At 39.7% G+C, this 17,318-nt stretch overlaps 1 protein-coding gene across 3 annotated transcripts in view; it reads right to left on the reverse strand.

Annotated features, from left to right (window-relative positions):
- Positions 1-17,318, reverse strand: part of KDM5A (lysine demethylase 5A) — an 84,388-nt gene that overhangs the window by 32,021 nt on the left and 35,049 nt on the right. For all 3 annotated transcript variants that reach the window (XM_019925933.3, XM_019925926.3, XM_019925931.3), the window contains exons 14-21: positions 15,382-15,576; positions 11,506-11,687; positions 10,995-11,119; positions 10,404-10,554; positions 8,965-9,079; positions 6,710-7,065; positions 2,971-3,109; positions 169-348 (exon numbers count right to left, since the gene is read on the reverse strand). In XM_019925933.3, coding sequence (XP_019781492.1) covers positions 169-348; positions 2,971-3,109; positions 6,710-7,065; positions 8,965-9,079; positions 10,404-10,554; positions 10,995-11,119; positions 11,506-11,687; positions 15,382-15,576 — 1,443 coding nt within the window. The remainder of the gene's footprint in view (positions 1-168; positions 349-2,970; positions 3,110-6,709; positions 7,066-8,964; positions 9,080-10,403; positions 10,555-10,994; positions 11,120-11,505; positions 11,688-15,381; positions 15,577-17,318) is intronic.

Genomic DNA, 17,318 nt, shown 5'->3' on the forward strand with positions numbered 1-17,318 from the left:
TCTGCCCAAGGCTCCAGATTACTGGTCAACATCTGATATTACCCAAAACGGAATCACCTGTGTAACCATGACCGGATAAACTGAAAACAACCCTCACCTCAGGTATTACATCAGCAGCTTCTGACGAGGGTGCTGAAGTGCACACACATAAAGTAAACCGCCCCTCACCTGGAGCAACGTGTGGCTGGAATTCTTCTTAAGAAAGGTCCTCCCAGTCCGTTCTCTCCAGGCCCGTGCTGCCGCCACTTGTGACTCCACCTGGGGCAACGCATCAAGACGCACAGGGAGAGGGCGGCCTTTGGCAGATAAGCTTTCCAGCTGCTCCAAGTACGCATAACTGCCGCCGCTCTGGAGAACAAAGGGCATCCTTACACAATCTGCAACCTCTTAGAAAGTCTGGCAATATATTGTTGGCAGACCTCACAAAGACTTCAGCGTTAATTTTTTCATTAAATATTATTCTTTGAACCTAACTGTATCAATATCTCTTGAATTAACAGAGCCTTCCAACGTCCTTTAAAAAAAGTTTGCGTAAATTCACACTGTCAAAGATTTTTGTTTTATTAATAACAAGGGACCCAGTGAGATGTAAAAGCTAGTTCAAAGGACAACCTAAAAACAAACGTATATAAATGCAATTAGGAATGAGGAAAGGAATTTGCTAGTAGATGGAAACAGGTATTTAATATCATACCCATCAATGGAATCATCTTTTCTACAGTGTGGAAAATCATTTGTTCCTTACAAATTTAATTACTTTTCTACAGACTAATTCATTCACATTACTATCATTTTTAAACAACTGAGAGAGTTGTAAAATAGCTTGGTCAAAGAAAGTCTAAGGCATACACTCCTAGAATCAAATCATCCTGGATGGTTCGCTAAATGACATCCACCGTTCTACAGAAAGGACATAAGTAATCTCTTCTGCCTGTTTCAAAGTCTTTCATAATTTTTCCAACTACTACAGAGCAGTATTTTAGTTCTGGTAACCACCTCCATTTTATGTCCTACAAACACAAACAAGAATGGATATTTTCCTTCTAAGTCACAATGTTTCAATATTTCCACATAATGAAGTAAGTATTGTTTTTCGAATTTATATGGCTTTAAATTTACTAAATAACTGAATCATTACAGGAAGTGAGAGTTAACGAGTAATCCATTCCAGGGACTCAGCAAGAATATCAGAAGTAGTAGGTTGGCAGCCTGTAGACAATAATTCAGCGCGACACCTCAGAGTGCATCAATCCCCCAGCAGACAGAACACATAACCTTTCCTATAAGAAACTGTGTATATCCCCATAACATTCATCACTACTCAGAAGCTATGAAGGAAAGGCATAGTGTTTCGTGCTAAACTGACATTCCAATAGTTACTTCCCACGTATTACCTGACATATTTGCCTATATATCCATTTTAGAAGTTACAATGAAACAGAAAGACAAGAAACTTCAGTCCAATTTTTAAAAAGAATGAGAAGGTTCTAGCCATAAGAAATATTATAATGGTATCATTAAATCACTATGGTACTAGGATAAGAATAGACAAAGAAGAGAATAATTGAAAGAGAAAAGAAAGCTCAGATACAGACAGGCTCAAGAAATATATTTACTGCTACTCCCTTTCGTGCCCAACTACAGCCATCTGACTATAGAATACCTTCTGGCTAAGCCCAGACATAGACAGCCTCTCCCAGGCGACGTACCCTAAAGGGCAGCAGAAGCTGTCCACTCTCTTAGAGCTGACAAGCCAGTCCTCCCACTGAAGGGAAGCGTTTGGTGAGGAACAGTCCTCTATAATCACACAGGAAAACCATGACAGCTACCTCTACCTGCAGGCTCGGTCCTTCAATCAGAAGCAGCCAACTAAGGATTCTCAGTCATCTGCGAACAACCAACTGCCTGAAATAGGTCGAAGATGAAACAAACAGAGGAGCTGTCCTGATGAAAATAGATAATTTTAGAAAACAGAACAGAAAGAGTAGCAGTTAAGCAGGTCTCAGAAAAAGTCGACTGAAAAGAAAGTAACAGAGAAGTCATTAGAACTTGACACTTGGAATACTCTTTCTAAGGGCACCAGCTTAGGGGGAGAGGTGGCTTCCTTTTTCTTTCAGTGTAGTTCTACGATAAATAGTATTTACATACTCAATACGGTAAATGCTGCTTAACGGTTTTGTAATTCAGAAGAAAAACTATGTATTCAAGCACACTTTCATCTCTATCTAACGCTTAGCTCATTGTCTTGAACTACAGATGTATGATATATGTCTCGCCAACTAGAATACGCAATGTTGAGGTCCAGGGTTCTATCTTTACACCCTTCCCTTACGTTTCTGCTCCCAAACAACCAGAATAGTACCAAGAGTATTGTGGGGTTCAGTAAATGTTGATTTCAGTTTCTTTTTCTGCCACTTATTTTAAAAGTAGTTGGGGGACAGCAGGGCGGAGTGGGGGGAATAAATTAGGAGTTTGGAATTAACATATACACACTACGACTATATATAAAGGACCTACTCTATAGCACAGGCAACTATACTCAATATCTTGTACTAACCTATAACGGAAAAGAATCTGAGAAAGAATACAAATATATGTATAACTGAATCACTTTGCTGTACACTTGAAACTAGCACAACGCTGTAAATTAACTATACTACAATTAAAGAAAAAAGTAACTGGTGTACGTGGCAAACAAGTCAAAGAACACAGCAGGAAATACACTCCTACTGCTAAGCACTAACTAAATGGCTAATTCTGTCATCTTTCATAGCAGGGAGTCAACAGAAACAAGTAAAGTTTAAACAGGTAATATATATTTTGAAATAAAAATCACATGGAAAAACAAGTGAATTTTAAGTACATAATTATTTTAGTCCAGTTATTCTATTCTAAAGAATTAAAGGCTTAAAGGATTCATCTATGAGACAGCATTACCTGAATGGTAGGACAATTCAAAAGGCTCTTTACCTGAATAGCTTCCACTTTAGTTGTCCATTCTCGAGCCTTTTGTAAGGCTTCTTTCAGGGACAACACATTGGGTAGAAAGGCTGGAATATTCTTAGCTTCATTCACGATGCTTTCTAAACTTGCCACACTGTGCCGTGGTCTTAAAAAACACAAAAATAGGGTGGATGCATGAGGAAAAGTCAAAATACTACTACCAACACTTAAATAACATTTTAGAATGTGTAATGAACTTTCATACACATGACTTCACTTAATTCTTACCATAATCCTATAAGGGAGGCAAAACAGGTATTACCTCTATTTCTATTTTACAGACAAGAAAAGTTTAAGTCAAAGTAGATCAATTATTTTCCCCAAAGTCATTTAAAGTAGTAAACGGCACACATGAAACACTGACTCAGAATGAATCTCAGATCCCATGCTCTTTTTTTCACTACACTAAATTACTTCTACTTTAGTTCTTCACAGTATCTGAAATTGTCAGAGATGCATATTAAACAGCTATGTAGAAAGCAGTAGTCTAGAAATCCATTAACGTTGACCAAGTATATTTAATTCAACTACTTTCATTAACACCTTGTTACACAAAGATGAATAAAACATAGACCTTATCCTCAACTCATCAAAACACAAGGTAAGAATGATACTTGTACTGGGAACTAAGAACAAATTACTATAGGTTCACTACCACCGGAAGCAGTAATTAATTCTGCCTGGGGGAGTTGAGAAGGGTTTTGAATTAGGCCTTAAAGAAGAAGTACAATTTGGTCAAGTGAAGGGTTAAAGGAAAAACAACAGGAATATAATGAACAAAGACATAGAGAAAAATTTAAAAATAAGTTAAAAATAAGTTTAAGATGGGGAATGGTGAGAATGGGAGGTGGGGCAGGAGTAAAAGCAAGAAGCAGGGGAACTTGGCAGGAAAGAAAGACGCAGATTGAGAGGTCTTGAGAGACATGAATTTTCCTATGTGAGCAACAGGAAGCTACTGAGCGTGGAAACAGTTTGACCATCCATGAATCCTGCTATGTGCTGGGCATTGTGCTAGGTCCTAGAGATGATGAATGCACAAGACTGACAGAGTCCTTGCCTCAGAAACTCTTTCATCTGGGGGGAGGTGATTATTAATAAAAAGTTACAATACGCTGTAAGTGCAATCCTAAAGGAAAGTAAAGATGCTATCAGAATATACAGTACGGGAACTTAACTGACTTGGCAGTGAAGGAAGAATTCCCAGAAGTGACCTCTAAGCTCGCTTACCCTTTCTGAATAGGAACTAGTCAGGAAACCTGGGACCAGACACTGGGTAGGCGTGGTGGAGGTGCGCCACAGGGGGTGGGCAGAGGGCAAGAGTGTTCCACAGGGGAATAAAATAAACATGTGCAAAGGTTCAGAGACAAGACAGAACACGGCAGGTCTGAAGAACCAGGGGGAGGAATCACTATGTTTAGAACACAGAATGCAAGAGGGAGGATGGCAAGGGGTGAGGGTAGATATTTAAGCAAAGGGCTAGATTACAGATGGCCTTATAAGTCAGGTTAAGGAAATGTGAACTTCATCCCAAGGGGAATGGGAAACAGTGAAGGGCTTTAAGCAAGGGAGTCAAACACTCACAGCTGTATTTTAGGAAAATACTAGTTTCAGTGCGGACAATGGCTTACTGAGGGGTGAGGTCATAGACAGAACCTGGTGCTGTGATCCAAGTCATCCGTAACAACAGTCCAGAGAAAAAGAATGAAAGTGAAAAACACCGAGGAAATATCATCAGCATGACTTGGTAGCTAACTGAGTCTGACGGCAAAGAAACAGAAGGGTGGGGTCAAAGTTAATTTCCAAAGTTCTGGCTTGTTCAAATGAGTGAAAGAAGGTATAAGTCAAAGAAAACAGGAACAAAGGGAAAGAGCATGGGAAGGAGTTAACAAGGGTAATTTTGAATATGGGGAATTTGAGGTACCAATGGGACATCCTATGGAATTATCTAACAGGCAGACGGTATCTATAAAAAAAAAATCTATGTTACAGATGAGAATTTGACATTAATCAATATAAAGGTGGTAAATGGAGACAAGAAATTAAGATGAAATTTCCAAGGAGGTGTAAAGAGTGAGAAGTGGTCTAGGCCAGAATCTTGAGGAAAGCCATTCTGAAAGAGGCACAGAGAGATGGTCAAAGACAAAGGAGGAAGATAGCCAGAAAGGAATGGTGACAGTGAACCAATGCTAAGAGATGAAGAATACGAAGTATGCGTTTCAGAAAGACAACTCAACAGGAGCTAGAAAAGGGAGGATTCACCTTCCCACTATCCCCACCAACCCCATCAGTCCTCTCTTTACCAGCTTTATTCCCTTCACGACACTATCTGAAATTCACACACTCATTCACTTATTCACCTGACTCTCCCCACTATGTCGGCTCTATTTTAGAGCAGGGACCTTGTGTCTTTTCCCTATGGCCTCCACTTAGAAACAGCACCTGGCGTGTAGTAGGTACTCCATAAATACTCACTGAATTGCAAAGATCAAGGGAAAATGTAACAGTTATGTAACTAGGTCAGTGACAGTGGAGTTGAAGAAGAGAGATTCAAAAGGCATTCTGGAGGCAAAAATCACTAAAACTGGTTAAATGTAGGAAAATGGGAAAAAGAAAATTTTCAAGTATTACTAGCAATAAAATTTCACTCAGCAGACTACTGTCAGTTGTATCAGGTGTACCAAATCATGGTCTGCACTCCAAAGTTATTTAACTTTTCCCATTTAATATGCTCCCACCTCCTAGAACCACCATGAATCTGAAGACATAGAGTGATCTGAATGCTTCAGATAGGAAAAGCTATAAGCTTCATTATATATTCTCAGTGGCATCTGGCATCCAGCACGTGTGGAGCCTTCTGGCTGAACAGAACCGTGTTGATCACATCATCTGAGGGAAAGCCTATCAAATGCATGCAAACTACGTGACTCGTGAAGCAGTTAAGTACATGGAGACGCTGGAGTGAAGCGGAAAAGGCTTACGCTTGTGCTGTTATTTGACAGCTACGTGATCTCTGTAAGCGTCCCGGCTTCCTCATCCTCACAAAGGAAATTACACACACACTAATCTTAAGTGCTGAAAAAACACTTTCATAAAGAGCATTACCGTCAAACTGATGGGCGCTGTACTTCAATCCCACCAGTCCAACGGGTGCCGATGCTAACCCCTCACGCTCTCCTGCCTGATTGCCGTATCTCCCTCTACTTTCCTGCATGAATCCCCCACTCATGTGAAGACCACTTCACTTTTGTCACCTAAGCACATCCTACACATTCCTTAAGCTTAGCTTAGGATATTTCTCTTGCCTCCCCTTCCACTTCAATCCCACTCATTCTTCCAGGCTCTATGTAAGTTCTTACCTTTCTCTCAAGCGTCTCTTCTGACCACCTAGGCTAGTAATGGCCGCTCCTCCTCTGAGTCCCTCTAGGATTTTTCTGGGCCTCTCAGTTCACAACATACTGCAACACAGCTTTATATTTCTTAGCTCCTAACTAGAGCATCAGTAATGGAAGGGCTCTTATTAAAAGAAGTACTCTGCACACAGTGTGCACACAATACTTGAAACTGTCTGTATACAGCCCAATCTGGTAACTTAGTGACCAGTCAGGGAAGGCACAAAACATTTAATTAAGACCCTCATGTTCCTCCTCCCTTTCCACTCTCTAATCTAGTTATCAAAGACGTGACAGTCCCCAACGTATGTGTTCACCTTGCCTGCAGGCAGACCTTGGCCTTTTCCTCCCATCGCTCAGAGACCGTGAGGAGCTCCTGAAGCTCAGCCATCGCTTTCTCCACCGCATGGTGGGGCGCCAACCCCACCCCAGAGTCTATCAATTTCTTCATGACATCCAAAGTGACCTGTTGTGGATCTGACAGGGTCAGTCGTACTTCGTCCAACCATCGAGCCTGCTGTAGCTCTTGCTTTAGTCGGGCTAATTCAGGTAGCTCCACGTAGAGACCAGAGCCCATATCTATCAACATCTGCAGTTTGGAAGAATCTGGGGTTTCATCCATCATGGCCTCCTGAGCACGTTCATGAAACTCTTCCACATCATCCAGTAGATTCTGAAAAGATCAAAAGAAAAAAAATAAAAAACAAACTTAAAAGACACAAAATGAGTATGGAGTACATACAGTTCAGGCAAACTACCAAATTCTAGACTATCTAATAATCTCAGCATCATAGCACCAAACAGATATGATAAAGGCAAAACTATGTTTCTCTGTAATTACATACTCCTACTTTTAAATATGATTAGTTCACTCAAAAATATTTAATGACTGCTGACTTAGTTACAGGCACTATTCTAGGCACACAGCATTAAACAAAAATACAAAGCCTTTGTCTTCAAGGAACACATATTTTAATGTAAGTGGCCAGACAGTGAAGACATGAATAAAATGTTTCGGTTAGTTTTAAGTGCTATGAAAATCAAATGGGGCAATACAATACGATATAATACAAAAGTGATCAGAGGGAATGGGGGGAGGGGCATATTACTTTGCAATGATGGTCACAAAAGACAGATGAGCCAAAACTAAAATGAGGAGGTAGAGGAGGAAACCGCATGGAGACCTGGAAGAGAGTAGTTCAGGCAGGGCAAATAATCACTGCAAAAGCTTTTAAAGAGGAATGAGCTTGTGTCTTGCTCCTAAGTGGCTGATGGGGAGCAAAGTGCAAGCAGGAGAAAGTAGTTAAGGAATAAGCAGAGGTCAGATTACATAGTGCCTTGTAGATTAATTGCAATGAGTTTGCATTTCATTTGAATGGCTTTGGGGAACCACTGGGAGGATTTTAACCACATGGTAGTGGTATGATTTTATTCCTATTTTATTACATAATCACTCTGGCTACTGAATAAAAAATAAACTTTCGGGGACAAGAACAGAGACCAGTTAAGAAGTTGTTGCAGTAACCTAAGTGGCAGATTCCAGTGGTTCAGAGCCTAACTGAAGCAGTGGAGGTGATGACTAGTTCACTCTGGGAGACGTTTTGGAAATAATACAATAGGAACACCTGTTTAGAGATGGAATGTGGTGCATAAGGGAAACAAAGGAATCAAGAATTTTGATTCATTAGAAGGCTTTTAAGATGTCTTTTAGTCGGCCAAAGGCAAATGCAGAGTATGCAACTGGATGTACGAGTCTGCAGAAAAGAAGAAAGGCAGAGCTGGGAATCAGCTGGACATAGGTGATAGTTAACGTCACCAAAGAAGATATTAAAGAAAGGGCCAAGACTCCCAATATACTACCAACTTAGAAGCCAAGCCAAGGAGAAATCAAAAAGCTTCCCTAAAGAGAAGGAACTGGGAATTGTGGATCTAAGAAAACCAGAGAGTATGGTGTCAGATGTCTAGAAAAGAAAGTCTCTCAGGAAGGAAAGCATGGTCAACCAGCAAAACGCTCTTATGACATGGGCTTAAGACAACACAACTGATACTGGATTTCATGGTTGATAATCTTGGTAAAAAACATTTTAGATACACAGCCATCGCCGAATCACAAAAACACACCACAAACTATCAGAAGATTACTAACTATGCAGATTCATGTATTTGATACTTTTGAGATTTACATATTCATTAAACCATGAGGGCCCTGGTAATTTCAGAGTTCTGCATTTTTAAAAGTTCATGAACTAGTAATCACTGATACATTCAGATTCCTTTAACTAATTTTTTACATTTCAATTACATCTAAATTAAACGGAGGGTCTGGCTTAAAATTAATATAGAAAAAAATATTCTAAACTAGGCTTAGTTCCAGAATTCTAAAGGGGGAATCAAAGACTAAGAATGAAGCCAAGAGTTCTTATTGCCTACTAAAAATCCTTAAATAGCAGCACTTATTTGAGAAAAGAAACAAACAGAACAAAAAAACGAATCTCGACACACTATTCTCTTTACCCAAAACAGGAGCCCATACTACAAAGGATATTACCCAGAAAAGAATGTGATACTCCACCTTTACTTGTCGAGCTTGGCTGATGACACATGGAAGACTAAAAAGCTGTTGGACAAAGGCCTTCAACTCTTCCACTGTCAGTTTGGTCCGAGTCCTCCCACTATCTGGGCTCTGCCTGATGTGAAATAATATTGAGACGTAAGTAAGAAAAATTCACAGTCATTCCCATATCAAAGGGGTTTCTAGTCTCTTTAGAATTCTAACCCAAGAAATCCCAGAATACTAGTGTTTGAGGGATTTCACTGCAATGGTGATCACTTCCAAATTAAGTGTTTAGCTCTTCGGGTAATGACTCAAAGATTCAACTCTCCAAGTTACAGTTCCTCCAATCTCACAAGTGTTAAACATTTCAAACATTTAATAAATTCCTCACAGTAAAATGTTAAGTTCACTGATAAAACTAAATCTTCTACCTCAAGAAACTTAAGATATAGAACAAAGACCTTTAAAACCTGGCTTAGGAGACTATAAACCCTCAGAAACTGATTCAAAACTATGTCAGTATGTGCATTTTTCTAAGAAAAGGGTCTTTAAGCTTTCGCCAGATCCTCCAAGGGGGTCAGTGACCCAATGACAGGTGAAGAGTCACTGATCGATGTTGCTAAGAAAAGTTCTCTGATAAAACAGAATATAAAAAAACATATAAAGTAATTAGAGACCCAATGTGAACTGCTATAGAAAAAGGCATTCAGATACAAGAAACGTGTTGGAATTACTAAGAAACAATACCACAGGGAATTAAACACACGTGAATTACATGAAATTAAGGGCACATACTTCCAGCTCTGTAACAACAGCCTCCCTGGCACCCAGGTTACTCTTTGCTGCCACCTGCCTTCAGCCTGGAGTATCGTTTATTTACAAATGCTTAGTGCACACCTACGCAGTGCCAGGCATTCTTCAAAGCACAGCAATAAGAAAAAGGATGAAAATCCCCAACATTCTATACTAGCATACCTTCTAGTGGGGCTGGGAAAGGAAGAAGGAGATAAGATAATAGATAAGTAAATTCGTCTATCAGGAGGTGACAGGGACAGAAGAAAAACAAAGCAGGAAAGAAGAATAAAAGGCTGCAATTTTACAGGGGTTATCAGAGAAGGCCTCTCCAAGAATGCAACGTCTGTAAAAGACATGAAAGAAGTGAGGGAATAAGCCACCTGGGTATCAGGGGAAGAGAACTCCAAGCAGAGCCAAGAGCAAGCATGAAGGCCCTAAGCAGGAAGACACTGGTGTGTATGAAGAACAGAGGGAGAGGGTTTAGGGTGGAGCAAGAAAGAAGGGAGACCAGGAGACATGGTTAGGGCATTACTGGGGGAGGGAAAACACGGCCTCAAAAGACAGGGCAGGGCCTCACAGGCCAGTTAAGACTTTGCCTTTATTCTGGTCAAAACAAAACAAAACAGAAAACCACTGGAGAACTCAGCTCTTCTTAGTCTTACCTGTGCTTCTGCTTTTTGCTCAGAAGCAGCTGAGCCACAGAAGCACAGGTCTCAGCTTCTTTTACAGCATCCCTGAGTTTTCGAAAGAGATCATTTTCTGGATATTTCCTATCCTCAGCATCTTCCAGCATTACTCGTAATTCAATCAAATCTGTAAAAATAAATTAAAAGCCATATACTATGACCACAGAAAATAAAAAACCATTCACCAACCAATTAGCAGAAACACACCACAGCTGTGAAAATCTCACCAATACATAATACTTTTGCTTATGACCAGGTGCTCATTTCTAATCCTTATAGACAATTTCTCTTTCTCAATAAGCCTTTAATGTTAGTCCACTGGTAACAATGGGGTTCCCAAAAATATATGATACATCTACTGCAAGTTAGCTATCTGTCCCATTTTACATCAACTTTTTCACTTAAAAGAAGATTCTCAAACAGGAAATTAATTCTGTAGTGAACCAACCCATTAGTCTCAAATCTCATATGAAGCCTAGGATTTTTCCTTCCTGGAGGAAAACAAAACAACGCCTCTTGCAAAGTGACAACCATTTCAGTGTGTGCTTAGAAAGGAAGAAACGTAACCTTTCTTGTGGTTGAAGTTGGCAGCTAATGCTTCTGTAACACGACTGACCCAAGTGTCATACGACTGTGCCCTGACTTTCACACCATACAGCAGAGAAGGGAGGTCCTCTAATGGGTAGCGATATCTAAAAAAAAAAAAACACCACACAAGAAAATAAAAACTTCCAAAAACCAACAACTTGAAAATAAATTAAAATTGACATACAATCAGCTTAAGGAAAGTAAAATGGCCAGGGGAACAGGGTTTTGGTGTATACATAAAGAGAAAATCTAAGAAGCCCACAGAGTTTTAATTCAGGGAGAGACAAGGAACATGTGAAATCAACTTGATAAAACAACTAACTTTAGGTGCCAAGTTTAGGGCCAACTTTAATGGGCTGGTCCTCAAGCAAGGAGGCAAACAGACAAGAGGTTTTACCAGTCCAAACACAGGGAAGGGCTTTACAAAGGACAGTACTGACATTAATTTTAAAAGACGGTAACAGAAGTTTTACAAGAAACTTCTGGATACCTAAGACATTTTTTCTGCATGGGGCAGGGGCACAGATCAGTTGGATGGTAGAGACACACAAGCCGCTCAGGATTACAGGAACACGTGAGAGCAGAGAGAAAACAGGTGGTTCTGCATGCTGAACACTGTCGCTCATCATCAGGAACAAGTTCAAACACTTCTTCTTCCGACATCAGGACGCCCTGAAATATAATTGATGTCACTACATCAAGTCTTTCCAGTCTTTCAAGCATCAGAGAACTTCAGTTATTAAATTTTTTTCTACTCTGACAATATAAACATGGGAGGTACAATGGCACATCATCAAAATACTTTCTAAAAACACCACCAATTTTTTTTTTTATGAGCAAGACTAAACCTTGGTGTCTAAGAATGCACATGTGACTGAGGAAACATTTTTAAATGCAAGAAATGATTACTACAAATGTTAAAAGTCATTTTTTGAGGGAAGGAAAGGAATCTGTAATTGGGAGGTACTTTGAAGATGGCTGACAGATTTTTTTTGCACAGTAAGCCAATATTTTTGTATTTACTAGTATTATTTTCTAATATATTCTGCCCTAAAGGCCTTTTTGTATATACAATTTTTAAAGGTTACACTCTATTTATAGTTATTACAAAATATTGGCTAGCTGATAAAAGTTCTATTTCCTGACCATACTGTGATGACAACAAAGTTTACTACATAATAATTCACGAAGTTCTTGTTTGTCTTATGTGGTTTTGTTTCCTATATAAAATAAGAAAAAGATCAATCGAAAATAAAAATTACTGTCCCCAGGGACAATATACCCTTGAACCAGAAATATTATAATCTATAATCTAAAAATAACACTGATCAAACATATGCAAGGATAAAGAAATGTAAAATTAAACTATGCAAATCTAATCTACTTCAAGAAGGCATCGAAAAGAAAGCTAATCTTTTTTAACAAATTTTATTCTTTTTTTGGCCGCCCTACTGCAGCTTGCAGGATCTTAGTTCCCCGACCAGGGATTGAACCCTGGGCCCTCAGCAGTGAGAGTGCAAAGTCCTACCACTGGACCACCAGGGAATTCCCAAGAAAGTTCATCTTTTATATACAGAATGGATAAACAACAAGATCCTACTGTATAGAACAAAGAACTACATTCAATATCCTGTGATAAACCATAATGTAAAAAAGTATATATGTAAAACTGAATCACTCTGCCATACAGCAGAAATTAACAACACTGTAAATCAACTATATGTCAATAAAAAAATATCAAAGTTGAAAAAAAAAGCTTATCAAATTCAGCATGCCACTTTAAGAAAGTAAAGGCACTTGAAGTGCATTTTACAAAGACTTCCATTTAATAGACAAGGGGGTTCCGTTTACAGTTTCTACTTACTTGAGCAAGTACTTACACACCAGTAAATAAAGAAGTAAATCTGGCGGAAGGTAAATGCTGTGTATTATATCCCTTCCAACTTAGAGCTTAACAAATACCAGCATATTAACAGATCAGAGACGTTTTACAGTAAAGAATTCCAGTCATTGTGCTTCCCTGGTGGCGCAATGGTTGAGAGTCCGCCTGCCGATGCAGGGGACACAGGTTTGTGCCCCGGTCCGGGAAGATCCCACATGCCGCGGAGCGGCTGGGCCCGTGAGCCATGGCCACTAAGCCTGCGCGTCCAGAGCCTGTGCTCCGCAACGGGAGAGGCCACAACGGTGAGAGGCCCGCGTAACGCAAAAAAAAAAAAAAAAGAATTCCATTCATTTTATCTTGGTTCTTTGAAAAATTCAATAAAATTGATAAGCCTCTAGCCAGGCTAACTAATAAAAATGACATCACAGATGCCATGGACATTAAAAGGATAATAAAGGAATACTAAGACCAACTCTATGCCCACCAATTCCTTGAAAGACACAAGCTGTCAAAACCTACACAAGAAGAAATAGACAACCTGAATAGGTCTGTATCTAGAAAGAAATTCAAACAATAATTAATAACCTCCAAAAACAGAAAGCACTGGACCCAGACAGGTTCACTGGTGAATTCTACCAAAGATTTATGGAAGAAATTATACCAATTCTCTATAATCTCTTTCAGAGGATGGAAGAAGAGGGAATATTTCTTAACTCATTCTCTGAGGCCAAGCATTACCTTAATACCAAAACCAGACAAAAACATCACAAGTAAAGAAAAATACAGGCCAATATCTCTCGTGAACACAGATGCAAAAATGCTCAATAAAATGTATGCAAATTGAATCCAACACTGTATATACACCACAATCAAGTGGGATTCATCCCAGGTATGCAACACTGGTTCAACGTTCAAAAATCAATTAAAGTAATCCTATTGATAGGCTTCAGAACAAAAATCACTTGATCACATCAATAAATGCAGAAAAAACATTTAACAAAACCCAACTCCTATAGCTGGTAAAAACTCTCAATAAACTAGAAATAGAGTGGAACTTCTTCAACCTGATAAAGAGTATCTATTAAAAAAAACCTATAGGGCTTCCCTGGTGGCACAGTGGTTGAGAATCTGCCTGCCAGTGCAGGGGACATAGGTTCCAGCCCTGGCCCAGGAGGATCCCACATGCCGCGGAGCAACTAGGCCTGTGCGCCACAACTACAGAGCCTGAGCTCTAGAGCCCGCGAAACACAACTACCGAGCCCGCGTGCCACAACTATTGAGCCTGCGCTCTAGAGCCCGCAAGCCACAACTACTGAGCCCGTGTGACACAACTACTGAAGCTTGCACGCCTGGAGCCTGTGCTCCACAACAAGAGAGGCCATGACAGTGAGAAGCCCTCGCACTGCAACGAAGAGTGGCCCCCGCTCACCGCAACTAGAGAAAGCCTGCGCACAGCACCGAAGACCCAACACAGACAAATAAATAATTTATTTAAAACAAATAAATAAATGAACATAATCAAAACAAAGCTTTAAGAATACAGGTATAAAGTGAGAATAGTAACTATCAGGCATATATTAACATATCCCCAAAATGTAAAAAAAAATGTTTTAAGAAGATGCATTTGCATCTTACTCTTTCTTGTTTCTTTCACAGGTAATTCAAGTAAATAGAAAAAGAAAGCTAACCATTTAGCAAATATTCTTATTTCTAAGTCAACTTAAATTCTTAAGAATAACCAGCATTTAAATATTTTGTAATAATAGTATTTATGTCATTTCTAAAATGTATAGTTTTATATTTTCTTTTATAGATTTTTTTCCCCCATTTATGCCAATGAGCAGAGTAGTTAAATTGGATCAGCTTTACTTTTCAGATCCAAATTGCTAGTCCACTGTATTCTTCCTTAGCTTAAAACTATTTTCACTGTCTTAAGACCCTTCAGGTCTAGGGCTTCCCTGGTGGTGCAGTGGTTAAGAATCTGCCTGCCAATGCAGGGGACACGGGTTCGAGCCCTGGTCCAGGAAGATCCCACAGGCCGCGGAGTGGCTAGGCCGCTGAGCCTGCGCGTCCGGAGCCTGTGCTCCGCAACGGGAGAGGCCACAACAGTGAGAGGCCCACGTACCGAAGGAAAAAAAAAAAAAAAAAAAAAGCTGAGAGAAAAAAAATTTTGAATTTTCTTGCTTAAAGAAGTAATACTATATGTAGGAGATTTTTAAAAATACATACATACCTAAGAAATTCTACCTGATAGGACTGCATTTTTAAAACTCTGGAGATGAAGACATCACGATTCCTAAAACTTTTTCAACTTAAAGAAACCAAAACGGCAAGTACAGAAGTGGGAAATCTTCTCCAAACCAGTAATTTTTGCGTTCAACTTCTAAAGGGATCAAAGATGAAAACGGATTCTTTCCACTGGTTTAAATTTTGGTATATCCCATGAGCAGTATCAACTACAGGAAACGTACTCAGCAAACTCACCATCTGCATAACAGACTCCCTTAACCGTGTCTCCTCTTCAGTCAGGAGAGTCAACTCCTTGCACACCATGGCGGCAAGCCCCACGTCCAAGCATTCCGGATCTGCTGCCATCTTGAAAATTAGTTCCTCGTGCGAGAAGACACAATGGCGCCTCAGCCGACGGTAATGACTGACACACTGACGGCCAATGGGCAACTGAAAACAAGATTCTCAAATTAAATTACTGGCTTATAACACATTCCAGAACAGAACCACTACTTGCCCCCCAGATCCTCTCTTTTATTATAAAGAACAGAGAATAACAACGTCCATTTGAACATAAGAGGTAACTGTAAGTATTAAACCCTTACCACCCAGCAAGAATTTCAAAGGCCTTCCCACAGGAAATTCCCATAATGTGAGATGTTGAGCTTCTGGCCTAAGCTGATTTTCTACTCATTATGTACCTCAAGAAGTATGAGTTCCTTGATATATAAATGAGGCAGCAAACTCTTTTAGACCAGTCTAGTATGAGACCGCTCTTATAGGAAAAAGAAAAAAATTTTTCAGGCTATCAAGGGATAACTGGACATATTCAGCATTGATGTTTCCACAGAACAAACAACAGATGCTACTATCAATACAAGGTAGGGAGGGAGGGAGGGGAAGAAAGCACTACTTAAGCAGTTCACATGGACTAACTTTATTTTTTATAAGGACCAAAGCAAAAGACAATTTAGATTTTAGCATCTAGAGATTATTTTTAAAACTACCAGTCTGGCCTAAAGAGAATTCAAAGTGAAACCATGAGATTATATACTTTAATTTTCCTAAGTGAAATAAATCACTAAATGATCACTTTTCATAAATCAACAGCTACACTTTTTAAGATAACTTCTGAAAATCTATCAAGCTTTAAAACAAATTGATACTAGCTATGCTACACAAGCTCTCTCTCTCCAGCTTCTTTCCTTCCCTCAAGTGGAAAAAGCCGGGTGTCTGAAGTTTTGGTTTGTATTTGAAAACCATAATATAAAACAGAAAAAATTAGAAAGTGGACCTTTAAGAACACCTTTTAGAGCTCGCCTCCATTCTGAGAAAGGCAGAAGGGAATCACAGGAATCAGAGTTCCAGAGTACGAGACTATCTCTGAATCAAGCATTATTTCCGGACTCTTCCAAAGAAACAATCTTTCCCAAGAAAATATATATACTGAGCTTATGATTGGCGACTATCTTGCCTAATAACAATATACAATTCTTTCATTTCTTAATTCTCAGAAATTTACTCTTTAAACATTTCTCAAATACTTAAAACAAGAGCAAGAAGAAAAACAAAACTGTAGGATTTGCAGTTTTTAATTATTATTGATACAATATACAAGGAAGCCACATAAAATACAACTGATTGTCCACTGTGGCTTATAAAAACCAGTACCATCACTTCATTCCAGATACAAAGCTGCTTTTACTTTTCATTTATATCACCCTCCTCTCACAAATATCATCTCACTTGTTTGAGGTTAAGTGAACCTTAGCATCTTCACACAGTAGGTAAAAAAAAATTAAGACCAGTGAAACTAAAAGTGCTGTCCCGGGACTTCCCTGGTGACGAAGTGGTTAAGAATCCACCTGCCAAGGCAGGGGACACGGGTTCAAGCCCTCGTCCGGGAAGATCCCACATGCCGTGGAGCAACTAAGCCCATGCACCACAACTACTGAGCCTGTGCTCTAGAGCCCGCAAGCCACGACTACTGAGCCTGTGCACCTAGAGCCCATGCTCCGCAACAAGAAGCCTGCGCACCACAACCAAGAGTAGCCCCCGCTTGCCACAACTAGAGAAAGCCTGCGTGCGGCAACGAAGACCCAACAGAGCCAAAAAAACCCACAAAAAACAAAAAAACAAGAAGTGCTGCCCGGGCTTCCCTGGTGGCACAGTGGTTGAGAGTCCGCCTGCTG

The sequence above is a fragment of the Tursiops truncatus genome, chromosome 11 (genome assembly GCF_011762595.2).
Source record: "Tursiops truncatus isolate mTurTru1 chromosome 11, mTurTru1.mat.Y, whole genome shotgun sequence".
Taxonomy (NCBI): domain Eukaryota; kingdom Metazoa; phylum Chordata; class Mammalia; order Artiodactyla; family Delphinidae; genus Tursiops; species Tursiops truncatus.